The sequence below is a fragment of the Ruditapes philippinarum genome, unplaced genomic scaffold (genome assembly GCF_026571515.1).
Source record: "Ruditapes philippinarum isolate M1 unplaced genomic scaffold, ASM2657151v2 ctg6058_1_1_1_1, whole genome shotgun sequence".
NCBI classification, from domain to species: domain Eukaryota; kingdom Metazoa; phylum Mollusca; class Bivalvia; order Venerida; family Veneridae; genus Ruditapes; species Ruditapes philippinarum.
The window spans coordinates 608-21,901 of record NW_026862683.1 but is presented as its reverse complement, the minus strand read 5'-3'; the positions used below and the strand labels follow the sequence as shown (position 1 = coordinate 21,901).

Here is a 21,294-nt window from a genome sequence, read left to right as displayed (position 1 = left end):
TCAAATGACCATAAGTTTGTATCTTACCAAAGGTCAAATGACCATAAGTTTTTATCTTTACCAAAGGCTGACTGTTGAAATGTGTACCTTTATCAATTGTCTGTGCCCCTAAGTTTGTCTTTTACAAAAGGTCAAATGACCATAAGTTTGTATCTTACCAAAGGTCAAATGACCATAAGTTTTTATCTTTACCAAAGGTTGACTGTTGAAATGTGTACCTTTATCAATTGTCTGTGCCCCTAAGTTTGTCTTTTACCAAAGGTCATGTGAACATCAGTTTGTACCTTACCAAAGGTCAAATGACCATAAGTTTGTATCATTACCAAAGGTTGACTGTTGAAATGTGTACCTTTATCAATTGTCTGTGCCCCTAAGTTTGTATCTTACCAAAGGTCAAATGACCATAAGTTTGTACCTTTATCAAAGGTTAGCGGTTGAAATGCGTACCTTCATCAATTGTCTGTTGGCATAAGTTTATACATTTACCAAAGGTCAAGTGAACATAAGTTTGTACCTTACCAAAGGTTGATTATTGAAGTTTGCACCTGTATCCAAGTTGCTTGCACATTGGTGTACAGAATATCAAAATAAAAAATTGAAATACAATTAAGTTTAGAATAATGTATAGAAAACTTTGCTAGAAAATTTGTCATTTGCTTAGATTGTCTAGTTGGCATATAGTGTCATGAAGTTTTCTTTTTGTAATTTTATCTTTTGTTGGCAGTTTCTCTTTATTACTAATACATATTTCTTTTGTATATTTTACAGAGTTTATAGAAGACATTGAGCACTTTAGCTGTTTATCATATCACACAACAAGCATGCTTTGTTTTATATATGGCCTTTTTCTATACTTGCTATTAACACTTAGATTTATAGACTATATCATTATTTTCTACCATTTAAAAATAAAAAGAAGAAAAACATTAAAATTTTGTAAAATGTAAGTGGCATAAAAAATATTAAGTTTAAAGTTTGGCTTAATTAAATTTGTTCCTAATATAGTTATACATATAAGTTGTGCATTTTTTTTACTTTCATATCATTTATTTAAAAAAAAGTATCATTATTTTTAAACTTTTCATAAAGCATTGTGAATTGGACTGTACAGTTTTTTTTTGAGATATGTTTAACTAGATAAATATAGATTACTTAGAAAAAGGTCATATAACTAATGCTTTCATATTTTTCCTTCCACAGGATGCAGAAATTAGCGGCAGTGTGCAGTTTCATGGGCTTGATGACGTAACATGCCAACAAAAACAAAACAAAAAACTAAAAAAAACAATAGTGAACAAGTTTTACTTTGACCAATACCTTTATATTTTAAGCTGATATAAATGTTACCCATATTCAATTTGAAGGATTGAAATTTCGTAACAATATATATTTACGCCGTGAACACCACAGTTGATCTTATTACTTTGCTGAATGGATATATAAATTTAGATATCTTTAATATGTATATATGTAAATTAGGAAAGATTCTTCTTCTACTTTTTTTTTGGGAGGGGGGGGGGATTTTAATGTTTTGCTGGAATACCAGGTGATTTTTTATTAAACGCTTCTTTTCAGAAAGCAAACCCCGAGTTATCAAAACTTACCAGTATGGATATTATTTAGCAATTTTTATGAAATTTGTTTTGACTTTGTTGAACAATAAACAATAATTATACGAGTTGATTTTGATTTCCTATGAAAAGCATTATTATAATTTTATTGTGTAAAAGCATGATTAAGATGTTGAATACAATGTTCTATATAGTAAAAAAATATACATGTATGTAAATTATATTGAAAATTTATCCCATAAAAGATTGAGACATATATTTTGACATTGTTGTTTTAGAAAAAGTATTTAAATATACATTTAGCCAAATTAAAATTCAAAACTTTATAAGAAAAATTGTGTGTCCCTGAAATTTTCCCTATTTGTTTGTTTGTTTTGTATTTAATATGCTAACAAAGTGATGTAAATTTGGTGAGTATTAATTTCTAGTAACCTTAAACATTTATGAGGTTTTAAAAAAAAACGTTTTTTTTCTCTGATTTTTGTAATGGTCATTTTGTTTGAAGGGCATTTAAATAAAAACTAAATTTTATCATATTGATACTTTTTCTATAAACATTTACAATAATGACTTTTAAACTAAAAGGAATGAAATAATTAGAAATGAAATAAAGTAGTGCAGAACTGCTGTATTTTTAGAAAAGTAACATATTCTATCTATTACAGTGCGGGGTTTGTGATCTTCTATGATTTTATCTTATCTCTGGATCCTACAATACAAGCATGCCGCCTGGTTGTTGGTTTACACAGTTCATCAGCAGTGATGGGAGAGCCAACGGTGTTACCGACCGTGTACACAGAGCCGGCTACACGCGGGGAGAGATACAACTATAACTATTCTAATGCTGTAATAGGAGCAAAACAACCTGTTCCAAAGTAAGATAGTACATGTTTATCACTCGCCGTATAAAGTGCGCCAGAACTAAAACGTCTTAAAATTCTCATATTGTTCCATTCAAAGCTGTCTGAACGTTAAATATAATGCTGTTAACTAACGGAGAGAGTTTTCAAAAAAGCTTTACAAGCATCCTACTCAATCCGTAAATTTTATTTTATGTACTTTATTATGTAAATGTATGGATTATAAATAAAAAATTGTTTAAACTAATGCTGTTAATTGACCACATTAAGGTGAATATGAATCAGACTTCTGTTAGTATGTAAGAAGTCAAATATACAAGACTATATGGAAAATAGTGGAATAAATATTTCTTTTATTTGACAATGATTTTAAACCTCTTCAATCATGTCGAACTATCTCATGTTTTTCAGATGTCCACCTGAATCTGATCTTGGTATAGTAACTGAACTTCAAGCAAGTGGTGGTCCTGCTTCAGAACATGACCGTAACAGTCTGATAACTAGAGCATGGACCAAGATTCCTTTGTTTGATAATAATAGTCGCCTGATAGCCGGTAGATTCAGGATACCGATGAGAAATGTGCCAATTAAACCTTTCCTTCATGTCAGTCAAATACAACGTGTGCCAAAGGTAACATTTGAATTACATAATTATCTTTTAAAATTATTCATGAAATCAGAGCCCCATTTGAGCAAAAAACATTTAAACACTTTCAACTTTGGGCTATTTTTCACAATTGAAATTATCATTCTATACAAAGAGATCTGACAAATGAAAGTTATTGGTTCAGAGCTACATCAAATATAATGTGAATCTCAAAAAAAATTGTATTCCTGTCATGTCAAAAAACCTCAGTGTAGTCACTGTTAGCTTGGCAAATGGTCTACATTTAAGCTACCAGTAACTATTTTGGTATAAGATTAAGAATGTTGAAGACAGTCAATCATTTTGGGCATTTTTTGAAACCAAAATGAAAAAACAGAAAAGCCAAATCATTGAAAGAATAAATGAGGCTTATATAAAAATTAAAACATATACTATTATGAAACTGACATGGAAGCATTGTGTCTGAGATGGAAACTTGTGTTTTACAATATTTGAGCCGCGTCACGACAAAACCGACAGTGCATTTGCGCCCAGCATGGATCCAGACCAGCCTGCCCATCAGCGCAGTCTGATCAGGATCCATGCTGTTCGCTTACAAACCCTATAACAAGTAGCGAAACTGATAGCGAACAGCATGGATCCTGATCAGACTGCACAGTTGCGCAGGCTGGTCTGGATCCATGCTTGGTCGCAAACGCATTACGTTGGTTTTGTCATGGCGCAGCTCATTTAGTTTTGATTGCTGTTTAAGTTTTACATAACTGTATTGTTATATTTTCATGTATTAGTATGGGGATGCAGAGTTATACTACAGGATTGTGAACATGAGAGATGCTGAGATACACTCCATGGCCCAGATCTCTGCTGCCAACTACAACCAGTATACTCATCCTCAGGTATAAAACCACTTCAAGCTGAAACTGTCATTTTTATACAACTTTCTTTTCATATCTTGATTTGCAGCTTGACTATTACATATGTAGTTTGCAAATTAAGATATATTTAAGCAGGATGTTGCAATGATGTACTACAAAAATCTCAATAGAAACAGAATGAAATAAAATTTCAAAACAATTTTTATATGTCAAAATATGTTTGTTTCTTATTTTATATCATTCTAAACTTTACATAAAAAACAAACTTTGTAGTTTATCTGCAAACTTAAAACTTAAAATCTTTATAAAAAATTCTGCAAGTTTGCATTTTAGAATTTCATTAAAGTGAAATTCTATGCAAATTTTATACATAAAGAGATCTAAGATCTTTATTTATTAAATTAATCTTTTGTAATACTTAGTATAAATAAGCAAACCTTCGTTAGATCAGTATTTCCATTTCTGTTTCATTTTTTTCTATGATTTAATTCAAATGTAAAAAGATATTTATGTATATAGCATTTGTCATGTTTTATGAGCCATGGAATGGAAACAAACATATTTCTCTATATCGTCTTAAAAGCTTTTAGACCGATACCATGATGTGGATAATTTTTAATAAGCTTTTCTTTCCTGGTTTTTTATTTTGGGGGAAGGGTCGGAAATACGATGTAAAAGTTGTTTTGAGTCTAAATAAAATGACTTAGTATCCACATCAGTATCACAAAGCATATATGAAAGTATAATTCATGTGATTGTCTTCAACATCAAATTTTGTTTCCATAGATACCTGGGGACTATTCTCCACAGAGAAAAATCCTCCCAATTGAAAGGTACAAAAGGCCATATTGCTGATAACTAAAACAATAACTTGTAACTTAGATGTCTAGAATTTTATCATTAATACCAGATATTGCTTGGAATGTTTGTACGTTGAAATAAATGTATTTATCTTCAACAGTTCATCATTTTTTTTTTTTCAAACTGGAAGTTAGAAATCAAGTTGAATGGTTCAAAACTAGTGTTTTGGGATATTTTTAAGTCAAAGAATAACTCATTAGGTTGAATGGGAAAAATGTAATATGTGTAATTAATTTGAAGTTGAAGATGAATTACATGATTATTGTAAGAAATATTAGAAATGATATTAGAATCACTGCTACAAATTATGTACTTTCACATCGTGTGACATATAGCTTTTACTAAAAAAGATTGAGTTCATTAGGAACTTGTATTCACTGCTGTTAAATATTTTCCATAATTTATAAAGATATTGACTTGTTTCTACTTAAACACTTACCCGAACAATCAATTAGCAGCTTAAGGGATGACTATGTAGCAGAATACTAGAATTGAACAAAAAAAACAAATCTGACAGTATGTAGTCTAGCATGGATATAGTCTGGCCAAAAATGATTAAATTAAAATGACTTGATTTAATGTGCATATAGAATGAAAAGTTAACAGAATAAAGATATTTTCCAGGATGTATATAATTACGTTAGGTTTGTTATGATCACCATAAGTGTTGAAAACTGAGTACTGTGTCTTACAAAGGGTGTATGTAATAATGTGTGTGTTTAACTTATAAAGTCATGTGTTGAAAAATTGGTGACTGTGATGAAATATTTTCTACAAATCAGTATTACCATATAATATTATTATGTAGCAATAGGCTCATACATTTTTGTTTATTGCTTTTTTATACTAAAATAATACATTATGAATTTCACTACTACAAAAATGCTTAATAATATTTTCTTATGTGTTACAATGCATGTTTGAAAATTAATGTTTTACTACTCTTTTTTTTGCACTGTTTTGTATATAATGAGTAAATACTATATGGGCTTTATGTACCTGCACCATGTAGCTTGCTGTCAAACTAAAATATAAATAGTTAAAACAACTTTGAAGTTTCTGCATCAAACTAATTTGTCTACAGATTTAAAAAGAAATCAATATTTTATACGAATTATTCACCTGATACTTACCATCTTAATGGATAATCAATTCAGTTTTATTTTATCTAGAAAAAAGGTCTTCATATATCAATTATTATACCATAGAGATGTAATGCCAAGTAAATAAAAACCATTTATGTTGAACAACATCTAAAAGCAAAGAGACTTTTCTTTTTTTTATGAAGCATTTTTTTTTAAAGAAGACAAATGTTAAAGATAGAAACTTCATGTTATTAATCAAGGCGCCCTTGTGATGTTATATTGCTTCATTACTAACATCCTTTGTTTGTTGCAGTGGATAGTAGAGGCTCCGGAAATCAACATTCCGGTGTACACACCTAAAAAAAATATACCCCCACCACCTACAGCTAGCCCCTTACATACACCAAGAAAACAGAAGAGGGGAAGGTAAAAAGTGTTGGCACAATTTTGTGACCATTTACCCCCACAATAAACAGTTGCTAGTTATGCCCTTGCTAGTTATGCCCTTGCTTTTCTCCCTTACACAATATTCGTCAATGATGTTTTTTAAATGAACATTTATACTCTTTTATGATATGTAAAATACATGTATGTAAACTGAAGTAAATTTTTATAGCTTCGTAAGTTAGGACATAAATCAAATGATCAGATAGTTCATGTTGTCTAACGGTTTGGACAACTCTTGTTACTATGACCTTGGTTCCAAGTCTATCTCAATAAACTGTTCAATTAAAGAATAATGTAGTGATAAATCTGGATTATTTCCTACACTGTTCATTATTTTGGTAGAATGCAGTTGTCTGAAAAACAAAAATATCTGTTTCTCTGATATGTAAATGTGACAAGACCAAACAGAGACTTGGCTCAATCACAATACATGACTGTCAAATGCAATAGAATATTTCAATTGAATGTTCAGTTTTTTGCCGTCTTTTCAGAAATAATTATTATTTTACTATTTGCGATGATAGATCCTGTTACACAGAATACAGTGTATATGATTTTTCTTTAAGTGTTATATAGTAACAATAATTTCCCCAATGGTTATTTTGCTATAAAGTGTAAGAGAGAATTTGTTAGGGGCATTATTGTTCCTGTAAAATCCCTTTCCTGTTTTTGGTTTTGGGTTGTTTCCCTTTATTATATATAAGTTAATTTGCTAGACAGTTTGTAGCAAACTTATTTACAATGTTAAAACCTTACCCATCTTTATCCTTTCCCTGCTATATACATGTATGTACATAACATTGGTCTTATTTGAAACAATTAAAAGTTTCGATGAATTTTTATTATCAAATACTTAGTGCTTAATTTATTAGCCAACAATATATACCGGTACAGTCTTTTTTTTAGTGAGTCATTATTTACAGTAGCATTCTGAAGGATTATTATAGTTTAGAAAGGAAAATATCTTGTAATCTTTAAAAAAAAAAATATATATTTTAGCTTTTATATAGTAGTTTTACCTTTTGTTTTGTAAGGATAAAATGTTTGCTTTCACTGAAACTAAGTGCATTAATTTGGTAGAATTTGCTGCTGGTGTATGCAATATTTAGCTTTTTAGTTCTCTTTTATAGATGTAGTAAGTTTTTCTTGTCTATCTTAATTATCAATATGATAAAGGCTTTGGCCAATTTCTTAATGTAACACCATTCCAAGAAATGACTGTTGTGTAGATATAGTTAACTGTGATGTGATGGTGAACTTTTATCAATGTATCAACTACATATTTTGTTTCAATGATAAAATTCTATAAACTTTAAAGAGACAAGAACTCAAATCAGGTTTAGACAATTAAAGGCATGATTAAGCAACATGCAAAGAAACCTTTAGCATTAGTCTAAGAAATATCAGTTTCATATTAGCATTTGGATAATAATTTTTTGTAATCTATATTTTCATAACCTAGTTTAATAAAAACACTAGATCTTTCTCTTTTGAAAATTTGAAAAATAAATATTTCTATATTATATGCTATATCTTTCTCTTTTGAAATTTTGAAAATAGAAATTTCTATATTATGTGCTATTTTATTATAATTATGATTATTTATTACATTGATTTTGCATCTTACAGATGTGATTATTTCATAATTCAGTAACAGTGTATTGATGATTATTATAATATGTCATAAGTTTTACGTTAGACATTTTATAAGTGTTATAGTTATATGTTACTGTATATTTGTTCAATTAAAGCAATCAAAACTATCTACATTTGTATATTATGAGTACATTTTTCAGTAATGATCATAAGTAACTTTCTCAATAGGTATCTTTCTTAGATAAACAACTTAGTATTTTTGTGTATTCATGTATTCAGCATATAAACTGTTGCCATGGAAATAATAAGCATGTTAAAATATTCTGTTAACGAAAATTATAATTGTTGTTGTAGCGCACAGCAGGTGCCGGTAACCCCGCAGGACCGCCTACCCTCCATCCAACGCAGAGCGCCTCGCTCAACTTCTCCCCCTCAAATTATGGCACTCCAAGATATGACATTGGGGTTCCAGGTGGACCGGGTTAAACATGCAGAGCCGGGGGAGGGGAAAGTTAGACTCACTGCTTATTATGCTTCTACTGGAAAGGTAAATATATCAAGAAAGTGTGAAGTTTGATTATAAAGAGTTTTTGTTTTGATTGGAAAGTGGTGAATGAAATGTTAAAGTTTAACAAATGTATATTTTAAGTTTATTTGAGTACTGTACGTTGATACCTGTAGAATCTGTCCAAATTTGAGGTTTTACAATCACTTACATGCTCCAATTTTAGCATTATTTTTTAAATATATGAAATATTTTAGCATGCATTATTTTCTAATTACTGTTATATCTACATAAATGTACATATTTTCAGGTTGTACAATCATCTACCAGCCCTGTCACCTGTAGTACTACAGCAGTTCGCTCTAATTTTAAGTTTGGCTACCATGTTTTTGGTCAACAAGAAGCGTCTTTTCAGGATGTAGAGTACCAGGGTGACATGGTCCTTATTGCTCGCCTCTACCTCAAGAAACGTCAGTCTGATGCGTTAGATGATTTTATGATGCCAGATCAGGGTGCACAAGAAGCCTCGTTATATGACGAGGAGACTTGTGTAGCCTGGTCATACCTGCCTCTAGTCAACTGTGAGGAGAGTATGTCTACTTTATGAAAATATTTATTAAAAAGTTCATACACAGCTTCTGTTATTTATGTTATTTATGTCTATTAATGTAAACTGGTTTGCTTAGTATAATAATCAGATTAGTAATGTATGATGTGTTGAGTATTATAAAGAAGAATTAAATGAAAATAAATGACTGCCAACAATGCATTTTTAGCCATTCTTTCATAATAAACACCTTTTCAAAGAGAATAAAGAATTTTCAGTCTTACAAAGTCTTGTAATATTCTGTAGATTTTATTAGAGCAGTACATTGTATAGTTTTATTGTTGATATTTCTTCTTGAAGTTTAAGCAAATGTTCATGCACACATTTCTTTTTCAGACTTATCTGTTAAGAAGAGAAGAACTTTCAATCCTAACATCATGTCCATAAATCAAGGCACTCATACCATTCCACTTTTTCAACCACCCATTGCTGAACCCAATCAGATCCCTGTTAGTGATCAACCATATTCCAGGGACTTGCAACGATATGGCAAAGCCACCTTGAGAATTTATATATTCCAAGGTCAGCCTAGACCAGGCTCTCTAACCCCTAGTGACATCTCTGATGTTGATGATGAAGATACATTACCTGAGGTAAGAGTTGTTGACCTTGTCATAGGTTCTATTAGTGAGGTTTTCTGAAAGAAATATATATTTTGGTTTATATTAGATTGATGAATTTCAGCAATTAGCTAAGTGGGCAGGCATAAACATGTTTTTATGTTTAAATTCAATGTAATAATTATAAAATAGAAATACTAATCTGTATGCATCTGTTCTTACATTTTCTATGGGGTTTCAACTTTTGAATTTTCACAGATTTATTTCATTAAGTGCCCTTGCATAGTACAGGGTTTTTATGATTTTGTCATTTTTGTGGGAAATTGGTCCTTTGTCATTGTTTTTTTTTCATATCTAAGTATTTTTCATATCTAAGTAATGGAGGAAAAGTATTTTGTGCAAACGGCCACAGACATTTTCTTTTATCATTGAAGGAAAACCTGGTTTTATGACAATTTCTGTTGCTAAATGTTGAAAGTTATTGTGCTTTTTCTTAAGGTCGATTATTTAGAAAACTAAGCTACATGAATGCTGCATAGCACTATTGCTTCTATTGTTTCCCTTACTATAGTTTAGAAATAACTCTGAAAGCTCAGAAAATTTGTCTATAAATAGGTCTTTCATTAATTTGAAAGACTTGTTTTATGTGAAAAAAGCAAGTTTTTCTAAGGTTTATTCAAAGAAGTTATATGTACATTCATTTACAATAAATGTTTATCTATCAAAAGATAAATGGGGATTTGTTTGTGAAGAAACTGTTTTATATATATTTCAGTTTGCATGGTTACCTTTAGAAAGAAAGACTCCAATTAAAGAACCGTTCCTGTTAGGAGATGGTTTTGATGTATATATTGATGCATGTAGATACCTACCTGACTCTGCTACCTTTACTAAGGTATAAACTGTTGTATGTTAGTTACCTAGTTAATATGATTCATAAAACAAGCTTGAACAAGGTGAGTCACTTTAACCGACAATGTAGAAATTAAATACACTGTTTAATCTGAAATTGTATAGCTAAAAGTAGATGTATAACAGACAAGCTATTTTATCATGATACTATAACAGCTAACAGAATAATGATGTATATTAAATATATAGAGGATATTGAATGAGTGTAAGTTCAATACTGAATTTATTGCACGAGTTGAATAAAATTATATTATGCGAGCCTCTGGCGAGCATAATATTATTTTATTCAATGAGTTCAATAAATTCAGTAATGAACTTACACGAATTTAACATTCTATTTATCACACACCCAAAATAAGGACCGTTTAAAGTGAAATAAGAGTTATTTTTCACTGACGCGCCTATAGTATTACGCTAACAATTTGCGCGTCTTTACACTATGTTTGTATAACGCTAATGATGTCATGTCAAAATATATGCAGGGCCGTGCAATACCATATTTACGGAGTCGCAAAATCAGCATGGGTGTGTGATAAATACTGGTTATGCATTTGTATTCCTTCACATTTTATTTAAATAAAAGGAGTAAAATTTGGGGAGCATTATTGAAGTGTTTATGCATCATATACATCATATTTTCTTCATTATTTAAACAAGAGGATAATCAACTAAATTAAAAAAGGATTCTATGAATATGTCAGGTGAACTGGCTATAATTGGCTGCCTTTCATTTAATATGTCATTTGGCAGAGATTTTACTGCAAATATTTTGTGGGGAAAACTATGGAGTTGGTTAAAGAAGCATGACTTATACACTGCAGGGAAAATTTAAGGCTCTTATGATCTGTTATCACCTGAAAACTGGGAAAATGACTGTATGACATTTGTATAGTGCTTGTATAATTTGAAACCATACATCCTAACACTGTCATAAACAAGAAAAAAAATGAATTAATTTATTAAACATTTATATTAAAGGTTGCTGGACGTATACTTGACCGCCGCTACGAATTGTATGGCAAAGATATAAACACAGGTGTGAAATTAGACAGTGATGTCTATAATCCAGTGTACGAAGAAAAAGTAGAATTTAGAGAGACAAATATACCACCAACTGCTACACTACTTCTTAAGGTATATGATTTATTTATACCATGATGGATATGATAATTCTACAACACTAAAAGCATGTATGCAAAGTTTTTGTCACAGGTGTAGAGTCAAGCAGCCTATACTTAAATATTAGCCTTCCAAATCTTTTAAAAATCTTCCAAATTCATTCAGGTATCTCAGCAGATAATGGGTTTATTATTTTTGTATGATGATGTCAAAAGGTCAAACATTAAAGTTATCTATAAACAATAGCAACAATTTATGCCTTATATTACACAGATGAGAACTCCTATAACCATTGGATATACTGTTGCTATTTTCATTGTTGGTATAGTGATGATTTTACACATGCACTTCTAGTCCTAACTAAAATATTTACAAACATTATTCCTTTAATTTAGAACCTTCCTATGATTTTCATGATGAAAAAATCAATTTATCTGTATGAATGAAAGACTGCCCTAGGTAGGTTTTATACCCTTTAAAATTGATGTGTTGTTTTCAATTTTGAGCTTGACTATTCCAAGAACTTGAGGGCTATTGTACTCATGTATGCATTGGCATCAAAGTTTTTGTGTGCAAGTTGATATCACCAAACTACTGAAGGGAATGGGTATTATGATTATTAATATTTTATTTTTTAGGTTTATACAATAGACAATTTTTACAAGACACTGACTGTAGTGGGATATAGTACACTGAACATTTTTGTAGAGACCGGGACAGAGAGGCAGCCTGTAGTTGATAAACCTATGCAAGTAAGTTATTGATTATAGATATTGATTATATATATTGATTATAGAGAACAGAACTATAAATTTGTTAAATGAAGAGAAGCAATTTTGGAGGAATTTGGATCATGGCAAGTTAAACTGAAATTAAACATTTTGTGAAACAAAACATTATTATCTTTGAAGTAGCTGGTTTTTTTAAATATACTTATATAAACTTTAGCTGGGAAAGAAAGTGATAATATTTTGTTACTTTTGGCTCATTTTAGTAAATATTTTTGAATAGTATGGGAAGTTTTAAAAAAGTGTTGCAACATAGTTTGTCAGTAAAAAGAAGTTTGACTTAGTATAATAATTATGCAAGTATAACTAATATGTATCCATGTAAGTAACAAACAAATGTTTCTTGGCCATTCTTATTAGTAATAATAAAGTCATCTAATTAGGGATGACAATTCCATTAATGAATAATCTGACTGAAATGGTTGTAAATTTATAATTTATTCTAAAGAACAGAAAAGTATATTCTATAGATCATTGGGGTTTTTTTTTCACCAGATACTAAATGAATGTGTATATTCAGTATTTGTTGTTATTTTTTTCAAGTGTAAATCTTGATGAATGTGTCATAGACATTGTCATGTTTATTTATGCCAGTACTTTTATATATTTTTGTTCATATATGATAGGCAAGTTGGTCAAAGGTAAACAAATTTGTTGTGTAAAATATTTTGTAGAAAGTAGAAATTGTACTCTCCTCAGCCAATCTACATAATTCTTTTCTATGGTTACCAGTATAAAATTATCAATTATTAAAAATTAACATGTTTATTCTCCTTCAAAATTTTTAATATTTTCAGCAATTATTTTTTCAGCACATCTGCCTATGTCAAAACATGTCTGATGTTTCATTATCATTCAGTGTAAATTTTATAGACCCTTATTCTTAAAATATTTACTGATAGAAAAGCAAACAGTGCAGACCATGACCTTTGAGTACAGTGTCACATCATTGGCAAAATAAGAATTCAATAACAAACATTACCCAGTTCTATTTCAATAATGATTAAATAAATGTACAGTTGTATACTGTTAAGTTGTTCTCTTAGTCTGGCAAAACCTGACACTAATGTAGTAGCAGGAGAACCTGGCTTCCAAACTGTCTCTACCAAAAATATACTACTATTGAAATTTAATCTAGATTTCACAGAATAAATGTGCAGTCTGAAAAAAAAACAACACAAAACCAGGACCCTCAGAATACTTTTCTGCGGGTCTACTGACTGAGTAACTTGACATTAACAAGCTGTATACACGATAATGCTCTTTTTCTCTTTGATAATAAAAGAAAATATGAAGTAATTCTTAAAATAATTACTCTTCTTTCTTCTTTAAATGATTTCAAATAATATTATTTTATTTTCTACTTTTTTGGCTTTCAATTTGTACACTGTCTCCTGAAGTTTTAAATATTTTAGAGAAGTGAACTCTGCATTTACATTACTCCATTTATTAAACCTTATACATGTATTCAAACCCTAATACCTTCTACCCAACTACTGTTAAATAATTATCTGACTCTAACTGATATCTATATTCTTACATGAATCATTTTATTTCAATGTTTTAAAGCATTTACATAAAAAAGAGAAACAAAAGAGAAAAGAGGGAAAAATGTCAGTTGATTTAGCTTAAGGTATAGTAGATACCAGGATGGTAGCTTGAACATTATATTTATAATATATATAAGACTTACTGTACTATAACAATAAAAACATGTAAATTTTTTTGTCTTTCAGGTGTCATTGAATGAAGGAGCTCATCAGTTACGATTATTTGCCCAGGGACCTAATGGTGTTGATCCCCTGACAGAAGCATGCTTGCGTGATTCTGGTACTAGGATCGTACCATGTTCCTCTGTCCTGGTGAGGCTTGTTAAAGTGACAAGGGGCTCTGGTGGGAAAGCCCTCGAGGTAAACATACACATTGCTGTCTTGTCCCAAATAAACTGGACTAATAAACATAATTTATTTTTAAAATTTTAGTTGATTAAGATAAAAAGATTAGTTTTTTTCCCCGGAAGTTCTCATAAAGTGAAGGTTATGTTTCTAGGTCTATTTTCTTTTGGATTGATGGATAATGTTTAAGAGTGATTTATGTTTTGATTGTAATACATGTTTTCCATGTTCTATATTACAACAGTCCAGTAAAGTTCCAAAGGGAGATTGGCTACGTATGGGATTATGGCAGCCACGCCCAAAGTACTCAGACCGTGTTTATTACTCCTCAAAGGCAATGCCGACACGTGGAGAGACTCGACTCTTCCACAGTATGATGCGACGTACACGGAGAACAATACGCGAAGTTATAGCACTTGTTGCCTCTGCAAAGGAAAGCTTCTTACGGAGTGATAAAAACATGGAAGAATACATCAGAGTAAGTTTAACGAAGAATTGTTTTCTGAAAATATTTTCTGTTTGTAAAAAAATCTCTTTATCAATAATATTGACAGAGAAACAGTAAACTTTTGACACACTGCGCTAAACGTATCCTTATAGAATATTTCCTCAGTGAATAGAGTAAATTAATCTTACATTTATTTAGCTGATTTAAGAACATATTTTGTTACTAATTTTAAGAAGCTTTGAATAAGATTTTATTCATATGAAGTGCCGTACTTTTCCTTCAGAATCAACTGACAAAGACACCAGATGTGAAAACCTTGGAACAAGATCTGAACTTTATCTGCCAGTATAGTCCAAAACATGGCATCAAGGTTCGTGACTCTTTTATAACTAGATAAAGTAATACATAAACATAAGTGAACGTGATGACAAGATCATTCAAGTTAAACAGAGGTGTTTAAAAAGGGGATAAAATCATCACAAGACTGATAACAAACACTGTATATAAGCAAGAGGGCCTGATATAAGTATATAGCTATCATATGTACTCTAGATCAGAAATTGGTTTGGCATTATACATTGAAGCAGTTTATAAAAAAAGTCATGGGAAGATTTATTAAATGTCTAATACTATAATAACAGCGTCCAAATTGTATAAATTTTGGTTAAATTGACCCTGAGTTAAATGTTAACCAACGGTTAAATTTAACCAAGTCAGGTTAACTTATCAACTTTGGTAAGCCACTTGTTTAAACCGGGATAGTCAAAAGATAAACTAACAAAAATGGTTAAAATCAACCATTGGTTAAACTAACCAATATCAGTGCAGACATGCAATAATTTATATATCTGGTAATGTCATTTTCACACAAAAATTAGGTATTGTTTATCTTCATTGTGATTTATCTGCCCTTGATAAAGTCCAATATGGCCAAAAAAAGAGTCCAATATGGGGCAGATAACTCAATAACGAGGACGGTAACCCCCCAAATTTTTTTTTCACTTAAAATGTTTCTGTTATTATATTCTAACAACATGCCAAGTTTTAAGAAATTCTATTGAACAGTTTTAATTTTGCCTACATGTCTGTATGAAAACTCCGGAAAACGTCCTTAATTGCATTATTTTAGTGATAAACAGGTATCTTTAAATAGAACCAGTAACCTTCTCTAAGTAAACTGGAAGTTAACACCATTTGTATTATTTATTTCAGGTGGCTGTGGACAGTGCGGTAAATCTCCCCTGGTCAAACTTTACCCATGCTCATATGTGTCTCAACCCTCCAGCAGCCTTTTATCTGGTATGTATATCATTTGATGTCATTATTGATGAAACATGAATAACTTATTATGATTTTCCCTAAAATATGTCAGGTGGTTTCTTTATTATTCCTGTTATCTATTTGATCATCAGTACTTATTTTTCACTTTTCCTTAATTTATGTATAAAAAAGCTATTTGATCAACTTCATTTAATGGACAATATAATGTTAATTTCAATAAGCCATACATACCTACACTATTTGTTTTATATATGGGGAAAAACAGAAATGACCATTTGAAAATTGATAAGAATTTTATCTTTGACTCAAAATTTATGTATTGCCACAATTTGATAGCAATTTTAACTTTTTAAACTTAAAATTTATGTGATGCATTTTTCTTGAATCATTCATTTTCATGTATTTTATATTGAAGCATCTGATTTGGTTGTTAATAATCTGATCTTTAACAACAGATATAAAAAAATAATGTTTTTTTGAATAAGAATAGTTAAACAACAAATTGTTTAACTGTATTTTAAAAAATTCTTAAGAACCATCCCTTACTCTTACTATGCTAAATATGTATTACGTAATTTTCCTGTTTTGACTTTGGAACAGTTCATAGGTAGGACAGATATAGGTAGGTTATTCTCAAAATTTCATAATATAGACAATGTACAGTATTTTGTCTGGTCATACTGCACTGATGTTCAGACTAACCTATCTCAATACTTAGGCCAGCAAATCTCATAACTACCTGTCACAAAGTTTAACCTGTTTTTGTGTTATATTGTCACCATTTGTGGATATATATTTACAGGGTGCTCCACATGCAACCTATGACAAGTTAACATTTACAGAACTTCTTGATGTCAGAAGTACAAATACTTCACCCACGTGGAAAGATGGCTTTAAGGTATGTTGTTGGGGTTTGTATTTGTCACGAGGTGAGAAAAATGTGCAGCCTTACCGGGACTCGAACCCAGGACCCTCAGAATACCGTTCTGCGGCTATACCGACTGAGCTATCCAGCTGCTTACACATTTTCTCCCCTAGTTAGTGAACAGTTTTGAACCATGACATACTCCCCTGCTATATTTCACACAGAAATACAGAGCAATGTAAATTAAATTCTGAGCTATATCAGTCACTGCCCCACGTTGGGCGCCAAATGTCACAGGGTGAGAAAAATGTGCAGCCTGACTGGGACTGGAACCCGGGACCCTCAGAATACCATACCACTAGTTTTTATTACTATAGCAGAAACCCAGCAATTTTTGTTTATACATAAATTAAAAAAGTCAGACATAAAATAAATCATAAACTTTTAGAAAACGTTTTCCTTGTCCTTTAGAAGTACTTATGTTTTAACCAGTTTGTTTTTTTTATATAAATATACAAATGCAGTTGTTAAAAAGGCCCATTGTATACCTGCCATTATCCAGGGTAATGACTATCCTGTTTTTGTTATAGGTGCTTGGTAACTATTCTAAATTATATTGCTGTTTCTTAACTAACCTACAGTATTTAAGGTTACTGTTGCACTAAGCAGAAAACCCTTTCTGCTCCAATTCATAACGACTTTCATAGAAAAAGTGATGTTGACTGTAAAACCTAATAGTTACCAGTCCTATTTAATTACATACAGACATGAGTTTTACCTATGTTGATGTATTATTATTTCAGCATTTTCCTCGACGTTCATATCATCGTTTCCTCACTATGATTATTCATCTACAAGAAATCTCAGTCAGTGTAGCAAAAGAAAACTACAAATATGGTCTTCTAGAGCAGGTAAACTTTCTAACCATTTTTATTTAAGTACATTGATCTTTGGTCATTATTTTGAGCACTACTAACAATCATAAAATACCTGACCCTCCAGCCTGTTCCTCCTAATAGTTTTACCAGACTCCTCAGCTTGGCTGGTAAATATATCAAAACCCTATAGATGTACAATTGGCATCTCCAAATCAAAGTTAAATACAAATGTCATAGACATAAAATGTTTTATAAGGTCCCACAACTTTAATGTCTTATGATATAGGTATTTAAAATTTTTGTTTTTTGTTTTATCTGATAAACTTTATTATGGCATTGTTGTTGTTACATTGTCCATGTTGAGATGATAATATTATGGAAATTAGATACCCGTATTTAGTTAAAAAGGGCCAAACTGTCAAATTCAGATGGAAAAATTAACATTATATAATTTTGGTAATGTCACTGAGTGATCTTTGTATTTTATCAAGGCTTGGACAGCAGTGCAAATATTCACAGACAAGTATTGTACTACTCAGGCGTTCCAACTTCCTTTATTTGCTGGTTCTCCTTCACAAACAATACTCAAACAGCTGGCAAGGGAACCATGCAAGGAATGGATGGAGAGAAACATCAGAAATAATGGGGTATATTTTTACATAACTTTCATCTTATTAACAACTGTAGAGATATATAAAAAGATTAAACATCTGCTCATAAACATTATGTAAGATGTAATGTCATCTCATGAAAAGTGAATAAAAACAACAACAAAAATGTAAGGTATGAAAAAATTATGTAAATTAAAAAACATGTTAAAATCGATAATATATAATAAATTCTCCATCAGTAATGATTAACATTTAGGTTGTCTTTCTTTTTGATAGTTATAGGTTCTCAAATGTTTCACATTTTATAAAATATAGGTTCTTGAGTGTTTCATCATAAAATATATGTTTTTAAGTGTTTCATATTTCATATGTATAGATCCACTTGCTGGAGGGATCGTCTATATTTGTGCGTGTAGCAGATGCCCGCAGAGATGATGAACTTGCCTCAGATATCTCTCATAATAAATTGGTAATCTTTCTTAAACTTTTTATACAACATTAATATTTTTTTCAAGTTATTTATTTCAAAGATTATATTGTCTTTCAGTCTTTAATATCACAGTTCATCTTTTTTATTTCAATTTGTTGAAGATAAAAGCAAAGGAATATTGTCAGTATTTTATAACTTGTCATGTTCATAATGTAATCAAACATTATGGAGAAATATTCTCCCTGTAAATATAGAATACAATTGTATATTGATGCATTTTGTCTTCTGTAATGAGAATAGCCTAATTGATTAACATGATAGTATACCAAAAAGTCTAATTAAAAAAAACAGCAACAAAACTACAAACAGTAAAAGCTGCATTGACTGTAACTTGTTTGTTTTTATGTAATAGGTTGAGGTAAACACAGACTATATTCCCGTTGGTCTTGAGGAAACGTTCTCTCGTGAGAGGCCAGGCAAACCCCTCGAGAGTTTAGTTCCAGTTGGGAAAACACCTGAACAATTTGTAGAGAATCTCAAGGTCAAATTTAAGAGTGTAAGTATAGCATTTGTATTTTAGCAAGTTTCTCTAATATGCCATTGATAAAATAAATCCCCAGTTTCATTATATTTGTTTATTTAGAGATTTGAATTAAATTAGGAAGGTGGTTTAACTGCTTACATATTTCTAGAATTTAGTTGATATTGATGTTGTTGTAATGAGCCTTCCATAATTTTTGTAATGTCAACATATTGTAATATAGACTGTTTGATTGTTTCAGCTGGTATACAAGCTATATGAGGAAGGAAATGTGAACAAGTGAATTGAGGTCAAGGTCAAAATGAAAAAGAAGTAGGTCAAGCAGGTTTCCATAGCAGCAGATATGTGATATCATGTAGACAACATTTAAATCAGATATGATTCATGAATCAGAAATGGGTTCAAAGTTGAAAATAATCGCATAAAGACAGTGATTTTTTTTTATTTGAAACTGTTGTGGCATGATTTTAGATTTGGGTTGAAAATTCTTCTTGGGTGGAAAATTCATCCTGGTATATTATTTATTCAGATATGTTGTGTTTACACATTATTTGTTCAAATATGTTGTGTATACACACACATTTCAATGCACATACATTTTGAATGGTTATTTCATGGCATGTTGTAGGATATAATATTAGGTCAACAATATTTTAAAAGTACTTTTTGACTACTCTTTACAGAGATATCTTTGATAATAAAATAATATCAATATCTACAGGGCTCATAAAAAGGAAGGCCATGTCATTTGTAGAACTGTAAAATATGACGTTAATATGCCTATTAAAATTTGGTCAAATTAATGAATTATTTCTGTAGAAATTGATCAATCACTTGACATACCTTTATGTTTAAAAGATACAACAGAGTGAAACATGCATAAACATAAAAAATCTAAATTTTTTGATTTCAGAAAACATGTCATGAAACAAAAGCTATATTTTTGTAAGATATTTTTTTGATAATGATTATTTAGGGCATAATGTCAATATAATGTTCCAGTGTGTATGCACTTATATAACTACACATTTTTTGAAAAAGAAAAGCTTTCATTTTTGAGCACTTGATGCTGTGGGGATGAATTTATTTTATTTTATACATGAACCTTTTTATATCAGTAAATACAGGCGTTGATATTGCAGTAAATATATCATTAACTTGCTTCAATCATAATTTGAGGTGTGGTAAAGAGGTGTGGTTCATTTATAGCAGTATTCAGATGCTTCTATAAACACTTATTGTAAGGTATTCAGGCCAAAGATGTACTACCTTTCCAGTAGATACGCAGATGAAGCATAGTATTTATGTATCATTATTATCATGCTTCAAAATATTGTAACACTATCAAATGTTTTATTATTAAACCTGCACAAGTATTTACGTTTTAATTCACTATATAATTTATTTTATGTATTGCTCATCTTGTTTTTTTGTCAACTGTTAGTTGTATACAATGTGCGTTTGTTTTATGAAGACATAGGTCAGATATTCTGACACTTTACTTTAGATATGCTAACAATTTATTTAGACGTTGTGTGAGTCTCGGCAACATTAATCTGAATTACACTGAAATATTGTCATGGTCTTGTCTGCCGTCTGTATAGGACAGGGTCAAATGTGATAAAATGGATGTCATTATTAGAATAGGCAACACGTGTAGAGTCTGGTCCTATTGTAGTGATGTTGCTGGCTATTTGATTTAGACAAGCTTGGTTCATATAGGGATCTATCCATTATCACATGTGACACTGAAAGGGTTTGATAGCTCATGTAATCTTGTATGATGCAATGGAAGCGCACAATTATGCATTGTGTTGCAACAATTCCGTCCACTTATACATTTGTTTTTTTATATTTTATTTTATCCATGTGAAGTCAAAAATCACATGTTTACATTTGAAGCACGGTATTTGGTTTTATTAAAAAATGTTTATTTATATATAGATAGATAG

The 21,294-nt window shown here is 30.5% G+C and overlaps 1 protein-coding gene across 11 annotated transcripts in view; it reads left to right on the top strand.

Annotated features, from left to right (window-relative positions):
• The window catches only part of LOC132719870 (uncharacterized), a 90,084-nt gene extending 69,879 nt beyond the window's left edge, over nt 1-20,205 (top strand). For 6 of the 11 annotated variants that reach the window (XM_060703807.1, XM_060703810.1, XM_060703809.1 and 3 more), the window contains 20 exons: nt 2,237-2,446; nt 2,843-3,062; nt 3,827-3,934; nt 6,173-6,285; nt 8,257-8,449; nt 8,718-8,997; nt 9,351-9,607; nt 10,350-10,469; nt 11,465-11,620; nt 12,244-12,357; nt 14,130-14,303; nt 14,533-14,766; nt 15,020-15,106; nt 15,949-16,035; nt 16,820-16,915; nt 17,686-17,793; nt 18,252-18,407; nt 18,748-18,840; nt 19,214-19,357; nt 19,584-20,159. In XM_060703807.1, coding sequence (XP_060559790.1) covers nt 2,237-2,446; nt 2,843-3,062; nt 3,827-3,934; nt 6,173-6,285; nt 8,257-8,449; nt 8,718-8,997; nt 9,351-9,607; nt 10,350-10,469; nt 11,465-11,620; nt 12,244-12,357; nt 14,130-14,303; nt 14,533-14,766; nt 15,020-15,106; nt 15,949-16,035; nt 16,820-16,915; nt 17,686-17,793; nt 18,252-18,407; nt 18,748-18,840; nt 19,214-19,357; nt 19,584-19,625 — 2,992 coding nt within the window. In that variant the 3' untranslated portion in view covers nt 19,626-20,159. Of the gene's footprint in view, nt 1-2,236; nt 2,447-2,842; nt 3,063-3,826; nt 3,935-4,699; nt 4,747-5,398; nt 5,419-6,172; nt 6,286-8,256; nt 8,450-8,717; nt 8,998-9,350; nt 9,608-10,349; nt 10,470-11,464; nt 11,621-12,243; nt 12,358-14,129; nt 14,304-14,532; nt 14,767-15,019; nt 15,107-15,948; nt 16,036-16,819; nt 16,916-17,685; nt 17,794-18,251; nt 18,408-18,747; nt 18,841-19,213; nt 19,358-19,583 lie in introns of all 11 variants that reach the window. The other 5 variants (XM_060703811.1, XM_060703812.1, XM_060703808.1 and 2 more) reach the window with 4 other exon arrangements.
• Nucleotides 20,206-21,294: the final 1,089 nt, after the last annotated feature.